The sequence below is a fragment of the Mus caroli genome, chromosome 10, assembly GCF_900094665.2.
Source record: "Mus caroli chromosome 10, CAROLI_EIJ_v1.1, whole genome shotgun sequence".
In the NCBI taxonomy this organism is placed as follows: domain Eukaryota; kingdom Metazoa; phylum Chordata; class Mammalia; order Rodentia; family Muridae; genus Mus; species Mus caroli.
In genome coordinates this window covers 89,643,673-89,658,704 of record NC_034579.1, presented here as the reverse complement: position 1 = coordinate 89,658,704, position 15,032 = coordinate 89,643,673, and the positions used below count along the sequence as shown (strand labels likewise).

Sequence of the window (15,032 nt, the reverse complement as noted above, 5' to 3'; positions counted from 1 at the left end):
GGAGGGCGAGGGAGGGAGGGAAGAGAAGTTAGGAGTCATTCACAGCCTTAACTCTGGGCCACTAAATGGAGAGGCAGGTGTTACACTACTATGGGATACCATAGGAAGCTGTACTGGGGAAAGGGGAGTCTCAGTTAGAAAAGAAGGCCCACATCTTCTGAAACTTACTACAGTCAAATGCTACAACAGTCATCAGATATGAGCTATCAGATTTTCTCACGGAATCCATGCTTTTCGAAGACAGTAGCTTTTTCTTAACAAAGGTGACAAAAAAGAACAAAACACTTCAAAATTTTTATATATAGCATATCAAAATTTCTATGTTGTAGATTTGCAAATGGTCAGCAAAAATTGCAGTTCTTCTAAAACCTTTAGCCTGAAAACTACTTAAGAGATCTGCCAGGCAGTACCTTGACTGGACAGATAGGGAAAAAGAAGGTGAGCAATTTTCTAATACCATATTGGTAGCAGAGTTAGAACCAGAATTAAGTGATGTCTCTGCTTTCTCTGAGCTTAAAATCAAAGCTGAATGAAATCAAAATAACTTTGAAGCAAGATTTTTATTACATTGCACAGAATATCAACTTCCTCTATGATCATTTACATTTTCAAAAATGTTTTACATAAAAAACTGTTGTATACTAAATAAATGTCAGGGGTACTTGCCCCAAGGGGGTATTTTGTATTAAGCTAACAACAGCTAACATACTGCGGCTCTAGCAATCGCAGCTCCAAATACTCTTACATCACTGCGTCCTCACAATGCTGAGTAAAAACAAAGGGCGGGTCTCACTTCATCAGTGGGGAAATGTTTAGTTGTTAAGATCACAAATACAGGGCCAAAGGGATGATAATTCAGTTGTTAAAGATGCTTGCTGCCAGCTTGCTGACCTGAGTTCAATCCCTGAAACACAGTAGAAGCAAAGTATTGACTCCCCAAAGAAAATGAAAATTGCAAACACAATAATAAGCAGGGCTGAGACGCCAGTTGGCTTCAATATTTGAGTCTTAAATATTAAGCATGCTCTATATCACATCCCTGTACTACTTCTAAAGTTTTTGAAGTTTTCAATTTTTCTTGATTCCTATCACTTATTGTCAAAATGAAAAGTATAGATTTATTATTTAAAATAATTTTAGCAACCAGTATGAGGGCTCACAGCTATACTCCCAGGACTCAGAGTTGCTGGGAATTTGAAGCTACTTTGGACAACATGGTGAGTTCCAAATCACCTTAGGCTACAAAGTGAGAGTCTGGGATTTGTTTTTATTTTGTTTTTAATATTTGTTTTTATTTTGTTTTTAGTTAATAATAAGACCTAACACTTAAATGTATTTTGGCACAGAATGGCTACCGTAATTAAGGTTTCTACTGCTTCAACAAAAACACCATAACCAAAACACAAGTTGGGGATAAAGGGATTTATTTGACTTCTACTTCTATTGAAGGAAGTCAGGACAGGAACTCAAATAGGGCAGGATCCTGGAGGCAAGAGCACTGCAGAAGCCATGGAAGAGAGCTGCTTACTGACTAGTTCATCAAGGCTTGCTCAACCTGCTTTCTTATAGAACCCAGGACTACCAGCACAGAGATGGCCCCACCCACCAAGGGCTGGGCCCTCCCCATTGACAACTAATTGAAAAAATGCCCTACAGCTGGATCTCACAGAGGCATTTCCTCACCTGAGACTACTTCCTCTCTGATGAGTCTAGGTTGTGTCAAGTTGACATACAAAACCAACCTGTACAATGGTATAAAGCTATAAATCCTTAAAATACTTTAAAATATTATTTACTTATGAGAGCTCAAATAAAGTACCACTGGAGACCCTGGAAAACTTACACATTTGCACTTATATAATACTTAAGCATGGCTTGATATTAAAAACTGCAATGAGAAAGGTATCTGACTTTTTACTGAATTGCACCTTACATCTCCTGGTATGAATGGTGTAAAATTAACCATGCACACTAGAGCTCCATTTGCCCTCTTCATTTTATACAGTCCAGGATCCCGTACCCCGTGAACAATTCGACCCACAATTAATTTACTTAATCAATTAAATTTCCACATCAATTTACTTAATCAAGACAATCCCCTGTAGACATTCTCAAAGGCTAACCTTAATCCAAACAATTCCTCAAAGCTGTTCTAGAAGGCTTTCCTCCTATGTGCCCAGTTGACAATACTAACCATCATAGTTAATAATTTTTTAAAACAAGGTGAGCCAGAAGTATGGCTCAGTGAGTAGTCACTTGCCACCAAGCCTGCCGATCTGAGTTTGATCCCTAGAACACATGGTAGAAGATCACTGACTCCAAGTTGTCCTCTGACCTCCATATGCATACCACAGCTCATTCACATGCATGCACTTGCTCTCCCTCTCATTCATAGATAGATAGATACATAGATAGAGAGATGATAGTAGATAAAGACAGATTTAAAAATTAAAAACAAAGTAGAACAGCTAAAGAAATGACTCAGCAGTTAAAAGCACTAGTTGCTCAATCATGAAGACTGGAGTTCATATCCCAGCACTCAAGCTGAGCAGCTCACAAACAGTTGCAACTGGAGCTCCAAGAGATCCAAAACCCTCCTCTGGATCTCACAGCTACACATGCACATATGAGCCCATACATTCACACAGACAAATACACACACAGACATACACAGACAGACACACACACATATAAAACCCATTCTAAAATTCTTTTAAATTAAAGCTTTTTAGTAAATATCAAATAAAAGATGCTAAAACATGCTTTAAAGATGACAGGTAATTACCATGATGTAATAGGTCATTACTCTGCACTTCCTTTCCTCCACACTTAGAGGACTACTAGTCTGTGCGGCTTGTTTCTATTTCCTTATTCATTTATTAGCCAACTTTAAGATTCTTTTGAAAGTGCCTGAATGTAAGTATCTCAGTAGCATTTCTCAGTCCTTATGGAGCTTGACTTCCCTTCAACAGTCATACGCATCTAATACTTCTATCCACATCTCTCCAAAATATATGATATGTATTCCAGCTGTTCACAGATCATCTTCCTCTCAAATATGCTTTGACCTGCTTTCTAACCTTTGCCTATTCAACTATCATCTCAGCTATTCAAAAATCTCCAGACTAAGGTACTCCAAAATTTAGGAGGGGAGAAATGGAATAAATAAACTGCAAAAACAGTGCAGTAATTCTTGGCGTGATCTGCAATTTAGCACTTAGGTAGATACAGCAGGAAGACCTCAAGAACAAAGCCAGACTGGGCTATGTAACCATGAAGGAAAGAAGAAGAAATGAATAAAGTTGGAGAGAAGAAAATGAGGGATGGGAAGGAAAGGAGAAATGTATTCACTAAAGATGCATAATATAACCAAAATTACATAATATTTGTCAAAATGTTAGATAGCATGGTGAGCACATCACAAACATTACTTCACTTGGTGCTATGTAAGAATGTGAAGTAGGTACTATGTTCAAGTTCCAGATACACCAACTGGCTATCAGGAAGTCTAAACGTTTATACCACGCTTACCCTCATAAGTAGCAACCCAAATGTTAAATTATTACTGTTCTACTATAACAGTTAAGTACTATGAGATGCTTTTGGAGAATAAAACTAAAACTAAATAACTCCTTGTATTACTTGACTGGAAAAAAAGGGGGGAGGATATCTGAGAAATCATCTAGGTTGTGAGAAAAATAATTAGTGAGAAATGGTCAGGCCTCTGTGTGTAGAAAGGTAAGCAGAGAGAACGTCCAAAGTGATATGAAGGGCCAGAGCACTAAGGTCCTGTATGCAAAATTAAAAGGTTAGACATCTGTATCGAGAATCTCTTAAAAGCATCACCTGTCAATAAAACAAGCTGATGGCCAATGAGCTGAGGCAGGAAACAGGAGGTGGGGCATTGGCAAGAAGAGAGGATTCTGGGAAATAGGAAAGCTATAAAGGAGAGATTCAAGTGAGATTCAGAATTGCTGAGGAAGATGCTAAGGAAGAAGAAGCAGGCCAAGAGTGAAGGAGAGGTAACTAGACACAGAATAGTTTGAACGGGTTAAAAAAGCATGAGTTAGTCTGGGAATGAGCCAAAGCTATGGCCTAGGCAATTAATAATAAATAATTAATCTCAGCATCATTACTGTTGGGTACTGAGTGGCCAGGAGGAAAAAAACTTATTATTTTACAGACATCTCCTATAGACATACTTATGGATCAGGATATGAAGTGTCTTGCAAAAAGACTCATGTGACAGTCTTGCAAAGACCGTTTTGTCCTCAGTTGGTGGTGGTATTTAGAAGTGATTAGATCAAGTCTCACTCACTAACTTTATCAATGGATTAACTGACAGCTGAAGGGTTTATGAGGAGGTAGAGCCTAACTGAAGGAAATATGTTGCTGAGGGTATACTTTGACAGGTATGTCTTAGCCTTGGACTTTTTCTGTCTCTGACTCTTTCTTTTTCTCTGCATACTGGCCACTGTGAAACAAGCAGCTCTGCTCCAATAAGCCATCTCTGCCATGATGCACAGTGATGGAGCCAACTGACAAGACCTACACCTCTGAAATTGTGGGCCAAAATAAATCTTTCCTCCTTTATGTTAATTTTCTTAGGCATTTTGCCACCATTTGTCTTGGATACCCCAAAGATGTCAGAGATGCCAGAGCCATGGGATACTTGCCAAGGAACACTGCTAACAGGGAGTGGAACCAGCTTAAGAGAAAGAAGTTTGTTACGGTCATCAAAGATGAAAGAAGTTGGCTATCTAAAAGGTGCTTTGCCATCTGATCTGGAGATTCGGAGTTCAGAATTTGCATAGGTAGTTTTCTGCTTTGGTCCAGTATTTCCTTACTATGACATTTTGGAATGGTAATGTATATTCTGTGATGTTGGAAGTATATGATCTGCTTTTTGAGTTTGATTTTATAGGGAATTACAGTTAAGAGACGGCATGAATCTCAGAAAAGACTTTGAACTTTGGAGTTCTAAACATTGTTGACACTATAGATTATATGAGAGCTTGTGAAGTTGGAGTAATTGTTTTTTGCATTATGCTATAGCTAGGTATGGCCTCCATAGACTCACATGTTTGAGCAGTCCTATGGGGGCCAGGGAGTGGAATGTGGTGGTTTGAATATGCTTGGCCCATGAGAAGTGGCACTTTTAGGGGGTGTGGCCTCATTGGAGGAATTGTAGCCTTGTTAGAGGAAGTGTGTCACAGTAGAGGTAGGTTTTGAGGTCTCCTAGTGCTCAAATTCTGCCCAGTGCAGAAGAGTCTCTTCATGGCTGCCAGCAGAAGACAGTCTCCTGCTGGCTGCCTTCTTATCAAGATGTAGAATTCTTGGCTCTCTAGCCCCATGTCTGCCTGCACACTGCCATGCTTCCCACCTCAGACAATGGACTGAACCTCTGAAACTGTAAGCCAGACCCAATTAAATGTTAGCCTCTATATGAGTTGCCTTGGCCATGGTGTCTCTTCACAGCAATAAAATCCTAACTAAGACACTAGTCTAAGACTAAAGCCCCTTCATTCATGTTCCCAGGCTAACTGCTGTCACTACTTCCATCTGCATGCAGGAACACACTCCTACTCTGTGCTAGGCTATATTAGACTCTTGGAAAAGCCTGATTCTCTCCCTTCAGAGAAATCTCCGGGAAGATTCAACAACCTCCACTGCTCTCCCTGTCACCTTAACTCCTGCACCGTGTCATTACTTTGTCTCTCATGCTTCCAATCCTTCCTCTGAGTATCCTCCCTTATCACACATTGCTTTGTTACTACTAAACTGCCACTCTCCTCCACTAAAAATCAATTTCTTCATCTCAGGTTTTATCAGTAAGCCTTGGCAGAGTTGTTAGAGCAAAGAGTGAATATTTAACAGTATGTTACGCAAACGCCAATGGCCTGACTGATCATCTAAAATTAAAAAAAAAAAAAAAAAAAAAAGACACTATCTTAGTCTATGTTCTGTTAATGTACTTGAGTATGGGTAATTTGTTTTTAAAAGGGTTTGGGGTTACAAAGAGATGTCTCAGAGGCTAGAGTAAGTGTGCCTGCTACCAAGTCTGATAACCTGAGTTCAATCCTGGAACCCACATGGTAGAAAGAGAATCTACTCCCCAAAGTTACCTCCACATGTGTTGTGATGCTTCATAACACACACACACACACATACACTAAATACTTTAATAAAAAGAGTGAGGTTGGGATCTGTCTTGAGATTCTGTAAGTCCAAGAACAAGATGTCAGCGCCCCTGCTATTCCACCATGTACCAGAACAGCAGAAGGGCCCACCTGCCTGCAGAAAGACCACACGAGAACACTACAGGCAGGGAAACTCCAGGCTCACCCTAAGTCCTGATTCAGAGTTCACATTCTTTTTATTATTATTAAATGTATGTATGTATGCATGTATTTATTTATTCATTCATTCATTCATTTGACATCCCAATCCCATGCTCCTGCTTTTTGTTTCTGTTTCTGATATAGGCTCACACTATACAACACAGAGCTATTCTCTAACTTACTTTGTAGCACAGGCTGAGCTGAAACACAGTCCTCCTGCCTGGGCCTACAAGCTTTGCCCAGTCTAGCCTCTTGAGAAAGGCATTAGCCAATTCATGATGGCAGTGCTCCTGTTACCACATCACTTCCCTAGAACCGAGCCTTCCAAAGCCAACACAATTTAAAAGAATTAATGTTGGTAGGGGCAAAGCAAGCTACAAGACAAAACAATTGTTTACTGTTTTCTAAAAAATTGTGGAATGTATAATTATAACAACAAAACAATATTCTAGCAACAGCTAATATGTACAAAACATTTCAGAAAAATCCAGTTAACCTGCCCCAAACCATGCAGTTAAGGTGTAGGGTAGATATCAACCCCGGCAGACTGACATCAGAGCTCATAGTATCCCCTCTCCCACCCAACACACACTTTTTTATTATACTTGAGATGTTGTCTATGTTGTCTAGACTGCACACAAAGTCCTGGTTCAGAGTTCACATTCTTTTTTAATTATTAAATTTATTTATTTATTCACTTGACATCCCAATATCAGCACCCTCTCTCCTTCCAGTGTCCCCTCATGAAGATCCTCCTCCATTCTTTCCTCCCCTTCTCCTTTGAGAAGGGGACATCTAGGTATCACACACACACACACACAAACACAGTGGCATATCAAGTCTCTGCAAGACTAGGTGCATCCTCTCCCACTGAGGCCTGACAACGTAGCCCAGTTAGGGGAACAGGACTCACAGACAACAGATTCGGGGACAGTCCCTATTCCTGTTGTTGGAGGATGCCATGAAGACCAAGATGCTCATCTGTTACACATGGCAGAGGACCTAAGCGAGCCCATGCTCACTCTTTGGTGGTGATTCAGTCTCAGAGTTCACATTCTTATCACTGAATCATACTGTACCTTTAATTCAAATAAACTAAATTAGAAGAGATTAATTTGGGATTAGAAGAGAAAACTTTGTTCTTATATTAATAAGAAAACGTATCAATATATAAGAAGATATTAATATCTTCTATATTCTAAACATGCAGAGGAAGAAGAGGAAAAGAAGAACATGGAAGGAAGGATTAAGACCACCCTGAACTACAGACCAAGAGCTTGTCTCAAAACAAACAAACAACAAACAAACAAAAACTCAACTATCTGGTACACATACATATAACAAAAACTACACAAAAAGAAAACTATTCCATAGTTACTACTCTTTAAAATTCACTTCAATAAATTAGTAATAACCTCATCAAACTTAAGCCCCCAGCTGATCTGAGAAACTCCCGCTGGCATCATGGTTCATGTCAGAAAGAAAGGAGGAGCAAGGGTGGAGACAGAGAAAGGAAAAGAAAAGGAAGCAGAAAGGAGGCAAAAATGCAAGGAGAGCTGACAAATGTGGGGTAAGCTGGGGAGGAGAAAAACTATTATTTTGTAAGCATCATACTTGACTAGATCATGCAAGAACCAGCAATACATGCTAAGTCCAGGGGAAACTTTTGACTAGGATAACACTTTCAAAGTCTTAAAGTATCTCCTCCAAATTACCTATTGGTTTTAAAATAAGAATAATTAGTGTCATATAGTAGAAACAACTAGCAACATTTTGGACACATAATCTAAATTAAAAATCACCTGAGGCTTGAAATGTAGCTCGTTTGCCCCTAAGTTAGAGCCTTAATAGCAAATAAGTACTTTTTAAAATTAGGATGACCTATGAGTGACAGAGAGACCATGAACCTCCAAAGTGATAACCTGGGGACACAACATCCCTGAGCACAACAGTTCCCTTTCCAAGATGTAATCAACGCAAAAACGTAATCTAAACACAAACAGTAAAGTAAACATGTAGACAACCCAATTTAAAAAGAAGAAACGTGAAAAAGAAACACATGCAGGAAGGTACTAAGGCTTGAATGTGTTCACCAAAGGTCACATAGAAACTTCAACTACAGTATAATACCTGAAGGTGAAGCCAATACATCATGAGGGCTCTGTCCTCATCAACAGAATTGATGTCATTATTGCAAGAGAATGAGTTGTTACAAAATGTATGGTCTCCCCCTTCCTCCCTCACTCTTTCATTCTTTCTTCACTTCAGCCATGGGACAGCACAAAGCTAAAGCCTTCACCAGATGTCCCTCCACCTGGATTCTCTAAATTTCTCTTTATAAATTATTTTGTTCCAACTAAGATGGGGATGGAGTAATAACCCAGACTAAAAGAAATCAAAGTAGAGCCAGCAAAGATGGCTTGGTAGTAAAGACACTTGCCACCAACCCTGATGACCTGAGTTCAATCCCTGGGACCCACATGGGTGGAAGGGGAGAATCAATTCCCACAAGTTGACCTCTGGCCTACAAATAAGTAAGTGTAAAAATTAAATGAAAGAGGTCAAAGTTATGCAACAATGAAACATTTTAAACCATCAAGACATAAAATCTTACTCCAGATCTGTAACAAGAGTAGGGGAATTACTACAAAAGACATTATCAATATTAGGAAATATTTCTTTTCTTCATTGAAGCAGAGTTGATAAGCCATGCCTCATCTGACTTGAGGGAAAAAAAAAATAGAAGAAAAAACTAGAGGAGACAAAAGTAAGAGAAGTAACAAATGTTAAAGCAAATCAAGTTAAATATTAGCAATAGTCAGATATGGGTTGTCTTAGCTACTATTGTAGTGCTTTAAAGAGCCACCACAGCAAGACAATTTCTTCTTTTAAAAGAAGCATTTAATCCAGGGCTTGCTTAGAATTTTAGAGGGTGAGTCCATGACCATCACAGTAAGGGCACAAGGGCAGCCAAGTAGGCATGCCACTCAGCAATAGCTGAGATTACATCTTATCAGCAAGCTGGAGGCAGAGAAACTAAGATTGGTGTTGGCTTTTGAAACCTCAAATCCCATCCCCAGTGCCACCCCCAAGGCCACGCCTTCTAGTCCTTCCCAAACAGTCCACCAACTGGGAACCAAACATTCAAAAGTATTAGCCTATGGAAATCATTCTCATTCAAGCCATCACAAAGTAAAGACTATAAAGGTGCTCTTCATATTACTTTATTCTCACAAGTTCTTCTAAGTTCAAAATTTGTCCCAAAGCAAAAGTTAAAAATCTAGTATACTGATATGCAACTACCCTTTCTCTTCAAAACAGTGCCCCTAATTACACAAGACCCCTGAATGGCTGAAATGCAGTTAGCTCAAATTAAAGTGTACCATTAGAGTTAAGCACACTCCAAAGACTTAAAAACAAAAAATGCAAAGTCTTAATAATTTTAGATGGTTCACATCTAAATATTTTAAATATACTAGCTTAAAAGAATGCTTTCAACTTCTTACAGAAAACTGTTTAACTCTTTTTTAAAATATGACTACTTCCACTCTTGGCTTACAAATGACTCATGTTTGCATTGGACAACACTGACCCAGACATCAACTCTCAGGGTTGGATTTCACATTACTTTACAAGCTTCTGTCTTAGTATCTTTCTGCTTTAAATACACCTCTATCTCTAAGACATTTGGTTTTAAGCAACTTATGTGCCTATTCACTGCTGTCTTGAGTATCTAGCACATAACAAGTGTTATAAGGACTGCTACTTACTGTTTTCGTGTTAAAGGTTTTCTTCTAAGGAAGAATAACAGCAGGAGAGAGAAATACCACCCTTTCTAAATCATTGCTTACATCATAATAACGCCTCTCCTGCCATAAAACTTTTTCTCCCTGACCATGAGCCTTCTTCACGACCCCCTAAAAGACAGTATTTCCAAGGTGACCTTTACATTAGTCTTTAATGACTCTATAATTTACTTTAGCATTTCACAAAGACAGTCCCTGAAAGAGAAATTGGGTCTCACATTTCTCCTGCCTCTTCCATAGTGTGTGGTTAACACAAAATGATCAGTAAGGAGAAGGCGGAAGCAAAGTCCTTGAAAACAGAATGGACTGGGAATTTGGCCATAGGAACTGGAGAGATTGTTTGGTGGTTAAAAGCACTTGCTGATCTTGAGAGGACCAGGGTTCAATTGCTAAACCTACATGGCAGTTTACAACTGCCTGTAACTCTAATTCCTTCATTTGGCCTTCACTGGCACCAGGTATGAACATGGTACACATACATACATGCAAGTTGAACCAAAATAAGTAAAATAAGTATTTTTTTTTAATTTGGCTCTAGTCTCTAGTGGTCTTTGGAATCGACTAACTTCACTGATGTAGATAAATAATCATGGTATCTCATTTACCTTCTACTTTCTGATTTGTAAGACCAGAGATAAACCAAGTGACCAGCAAAACAGCCCTTCCATTTACATTCTGAATTAAATACATTCTTTCTTAGAAATATTTTATATTTATCAGCAAAAGAAAACTTAATATTCTTAAATTATACCCTGTTCTTTAAGAAAGAAATCTCACAAAGTTTGCAAACTGCCTACTGTAGTAATGCTGATCATCTTTCTGGCCACTGAGAGCCTTAAGTTCAAGTATTTCTCAAAGGATCTATGAAGAAAGAATGAGCCCCATAGAGCTATAGGTTTGAATACTTGGCCCCTGGTTGATAGAACTGTTTGGGAAGGATTAGGAGGTATGGCCTTTTTGGAGGAGGTATGGGGCATGGAGAGCAGGTTTTGAGGTTTTAAAAGTCTCAAGTCATTCCCAGTGTCTCCCTCTATGCCTCCAAATTATGCATTAAGATGCGAGCTCTCAGCTGTTCCTGCTGCCATGCCTTTATTCCACCATCGTGGACTCTAACTTCTGAAACCATAAGACACAAAGTAAACACCTTCTTTTATAAGTTGCCTTGTTCATGATGTTTATCACAGACTAGAAATGCAATGAGGCTATACCTTAATCAAAATATTCCTTACATACATATCAGGGTGTCTTAATCACCTTTACCATTTTCCAGACATTTCTAACCCTCAATAACACCTTTCTTTTAGTAAGCTAACAAAAGAAGAGGAAGAATAAAATATCTGTGAAGTACCATAAGGACTTATTAGTAATGTTCAAAGATGAAGTCAGAATTGATTATACATGCAATGTCCTTTTCTTCTTTCAAAATGTTATCTAAAAAATACTAATCAGAAGAAAATTATAATAGTCAAAATGAAGGATCATCTAAAAACAGAATAGTAAGAGAAGTGAAATACAGTTAAAAGCATGGACCCTTCAAGCAACCCTCCAAATCAGTATGTGTACTTTTAATCTTGTATCATAGTACCACTGCTGAGAAATAAGGCTGACAGGGTAAGGTAAGGAAAAAAGGATTGACAGTTACAAAATAAAGATTCACGTTATGCCTGTTAGCAAAAACCACCTGTTGAGTTAATAAAAACACACATTATAGGATCTAAATTAGTAATATAAATAAATCACAAGCCTTAACATCATCAAAATACTCTTATTAAATGCTAAGCATTCAAAACAGACACATGGACAAGACAAACTTGAACACTTCAAAGAGATGCAAGGTCCTCTCATATCTTGGTCACTCCCCACTAGAGTAGCCTCATCTCCCACCCATCCCTGAATACTGGCTCACTTCTTAAACTTAGCCCTTCATCTCCCCCAAGGATCCCTTGCTCCTTTTATGACCCCATACTTTTATAAATGCTATTCCCTCTTCCTGGCATGTCCTTCCCGCTCAAGCTATAAATATGTCCTCCTTCCCAAAGCTTATCATAACTGCCTAACACCCTCCTCCAAAGTAGCTCCCAGAGCACTCCTCATTCTTCCAGTGCACAGCACTGTAATTACTTTTTCATGTTCACCTCCCCAACCAAGTTGTGAGTTCTAAAGGGAGGGCTACATCTTATTAAAAACCATTCCATAGCTTCTAGCATTATACATGGATCCCACTGAAGATCTCCACTGTAGACGAGAACATTAACTATGAGAGACATTTCAAACTTTCCTATTGAAGGACAGATATATCCATATATCCATATACATGTGTATATGTATATCCATATACACACCGTGGTGGATCTCAGCCAGGGGCAATTTAGCCCCTGGAGAACATTTGGTCTGGAGATAGTTTTGGTTGCCTGAAGCAGGTACAATATTAGAAGAAATGTAGCTTATCATTTACTCGATAGAAGGGATGGATGACTTTAGCTACTGACAAATGCACAAAGCCACCCCTATGATCGAACGACTTGCTCACAAGTATCTCTAGTTCCAAGACTGGGAAAGCCCATTTGTCAATCTGATGTATTCAAATATGATGATTCAATAATATATTTCAGCAATAACCACTGTAAATACCATGTTTTAATTTTGACAGAAACTTCTAGATCAGATAAACAAACAACAATACAAAGAATGATCTTCACATAACCCCAGGTCTTCAAAACTGAAAAACCCATGTTTTTTGAAAGCCAAACTGTAGCCACCAGAAGCAACTCCGAAATCAGAAAACATTGTTGATAAACTTTAAAGCTAACCACAAACTCCTTTTCTCTTGGATAACTGTATGTGTGTGTATGTGGGGGGGGGGGTGCATGCACGTGTGCGCGTGTAATCTGAGGATAAGGTAATCAGTTCTCTTAAGCAAATCAAGCCATCAATCATGCACAGAAGCCTTTGCTGTTGAACAAAGCAGCTGATGGGGAGAGTAAAGGGTATGCCCTTGCTTGCTACCAAGGTCCAGCTCTATCAAAATTTCAAAAAACTACCAAAAAACGATTGCAAAAGGAAAAAAGGGAAAAAAAAAATCCAATGTCCCCACAGAGGGCCAGAGCAGAAGTTAACTATTTTTCCTCTGATGTATGACCAGATGACTTCAACGTTTCACAGAAGCTGTCTAAACAGAATCTTCCCTTCCTGTGTACTGGCTGACTCAACCCTCCTTGGCACATTTCTTAACTAAATGCTACACATTCATTAAGTTCTTGTCCTTTGAACTAATTCTCCTACTCTCTAGGTAACATCTCTTTACATTAACCAGCCGCAGAAGGGAGCGATTGGAAGCTATCCAAAACACTTGAGTAGGCAACTCTTATTAGAAGCGATTTTAATTATGTTATTCTAGGAACTGGTACCTAAACAAAACACCTACGGCTTTCCAACGCTCTTACCTTTTAACCCTCAAGATTTCCCAGATTTTACATTGAGATAGCCCTGGTGGAAACTAAACTGGAGTGTATCTGCCATTCGAGCCATTTAGTTCTGGATAACTAAAATGAGGTTCTGGGTCTTGGAGAGGAAAATGCACTTGTAATTCTTAAAAGAAACTTTCCAACAGTGAGTAATATCTTCCTTCTCCGCCGACTTTGGCAGTTCAGCGTCTTCAAGTCCCAGGACTAGGCCGGGTCTCCCATGACCCTCCTGTACCGTGCAGATAGATGAGTAAGGAGGCAGACAGGCAGGTGCGCGTCGTGGGGAGGTGGTGGCACGCTGGGGCAGGGAAGGGCCCCGCAGCCGCCCGCAGCCGAGCACCCACGGGCGCGGAGCCGGGAGCGGGGAGGGGCGCGCGCGGGCACCACACCCTCCAGCCCGTGGTGACAGCCCCGAGCGCGGGAGCCGAGCCTGGGGGCCCTCCGGGCTCCGGCCTGCGCCCCGCCCCACCCGCAGCCCGGCTCCGGCAGGACCAGCAGGCCTCGGCGCACGCTGCCACCGGGCCTAGCGGAGCTCCGAGCGCCCCCGCCCTCCAGCCCGGGCTGCCCGGCGGCCGGGCTCGGACGCTCGCGCTCACGTGCTGCCGGAAGGACGGTTTCACTCTTACCCTCTGCAAGATCCTCCGAAACATGGTTTGGCCGGCCGCCGCCGCCGTCACCGCCGCCGCCGCCGCCGCCGCGGGGACTCTCCGCGCCCTTATGCGGGTTACTCACGACTGGAGGGCGCGAGGGGCCGGCAGCCGAGCCGGGAGGGAGGAGGGCGGGGAAGAGGCGGCGATGGACGCGGCTTTGGCGGCCCCGACTTCCCCACAGGCGGCGAGAGGCTCGCGAGCAAGAGCCAGCGAGGAGGGAGCCAGCGAGCGCCGGCCTGCCGGGCCGCCCCCGTAACTGACAGATGGGCGGGCCCGCCCGCCCGGGGCCGAGGGGCGGAGCCGCTGCAGCCCCGCCTCCTCGGCCTGTCCATCCGCGGGGAGGGTGGGGCCGGAGGAGGGCCGGCCCGAGGCTTCGACCAATCGGAAGCAGGGCTAGTGTGAGAGACAGGCCGCAGGAAGCTGGTGCCGTGGCTTCTTCCGCCGAGTGCTTGGACCTCTGGGCGCTGGACCCTGCTCGGGAATGTCGAGGGTTGCCTGGTGTTCTGATGGAAAAGATGCATGGGGACCTCACGGGTCCCGCCTGGAGGTGTTCCCCACCCGGGGATGGAAGAACAGGTTTCAGAGCTACCTTCAGCCGAGCCCCAGCCTAGGATGGAAGTTTGCTTGCGCTCTTAGTGCGGCAACCCCGAGCCGGATCCTCCTCTTGGCTGGAAAGGCTGATTCGACCTCTAAACTCCAAGCCATTGTGGACCCGAGAAACCGAGGCTTACTTAACTGTGTTGGGCTTTCCCCTGCTTTTCCATACCCAGG

The 15,032-nt window shown here is 41.5% G+C and overlaps 1 protein-coding gene across 3 annotated transcripts in view; it reads right to left on the bottom strand.

Annotated features, from left to right (window-relative positions):
* The window catches only part of Eea1 (early endosome antigen 1), a 103,112-nt gene extending 88,610 nt beyond the window's left edge, over positions 1-14,502 (bottom strand). For all 3 annotated transcript variants that reach the window (XM_021174057.2, XM_029482448.1, XM_029482447.1), the window contains exon 1: positions 14,238-14,502. In XM_021174057.2, the coding sequence (XP_021029716.1) occupies positions 14,238-14,261 (24 nt within the window). In that variant the 5' untranslated portion in view covers positions 14,262-14,502. The remainder of the gene's footprint in view (positions 1-14,237) is intronic.
* Between the last annotated feature and the right edge of the window lie 530 nt (positions 14,503-15,032).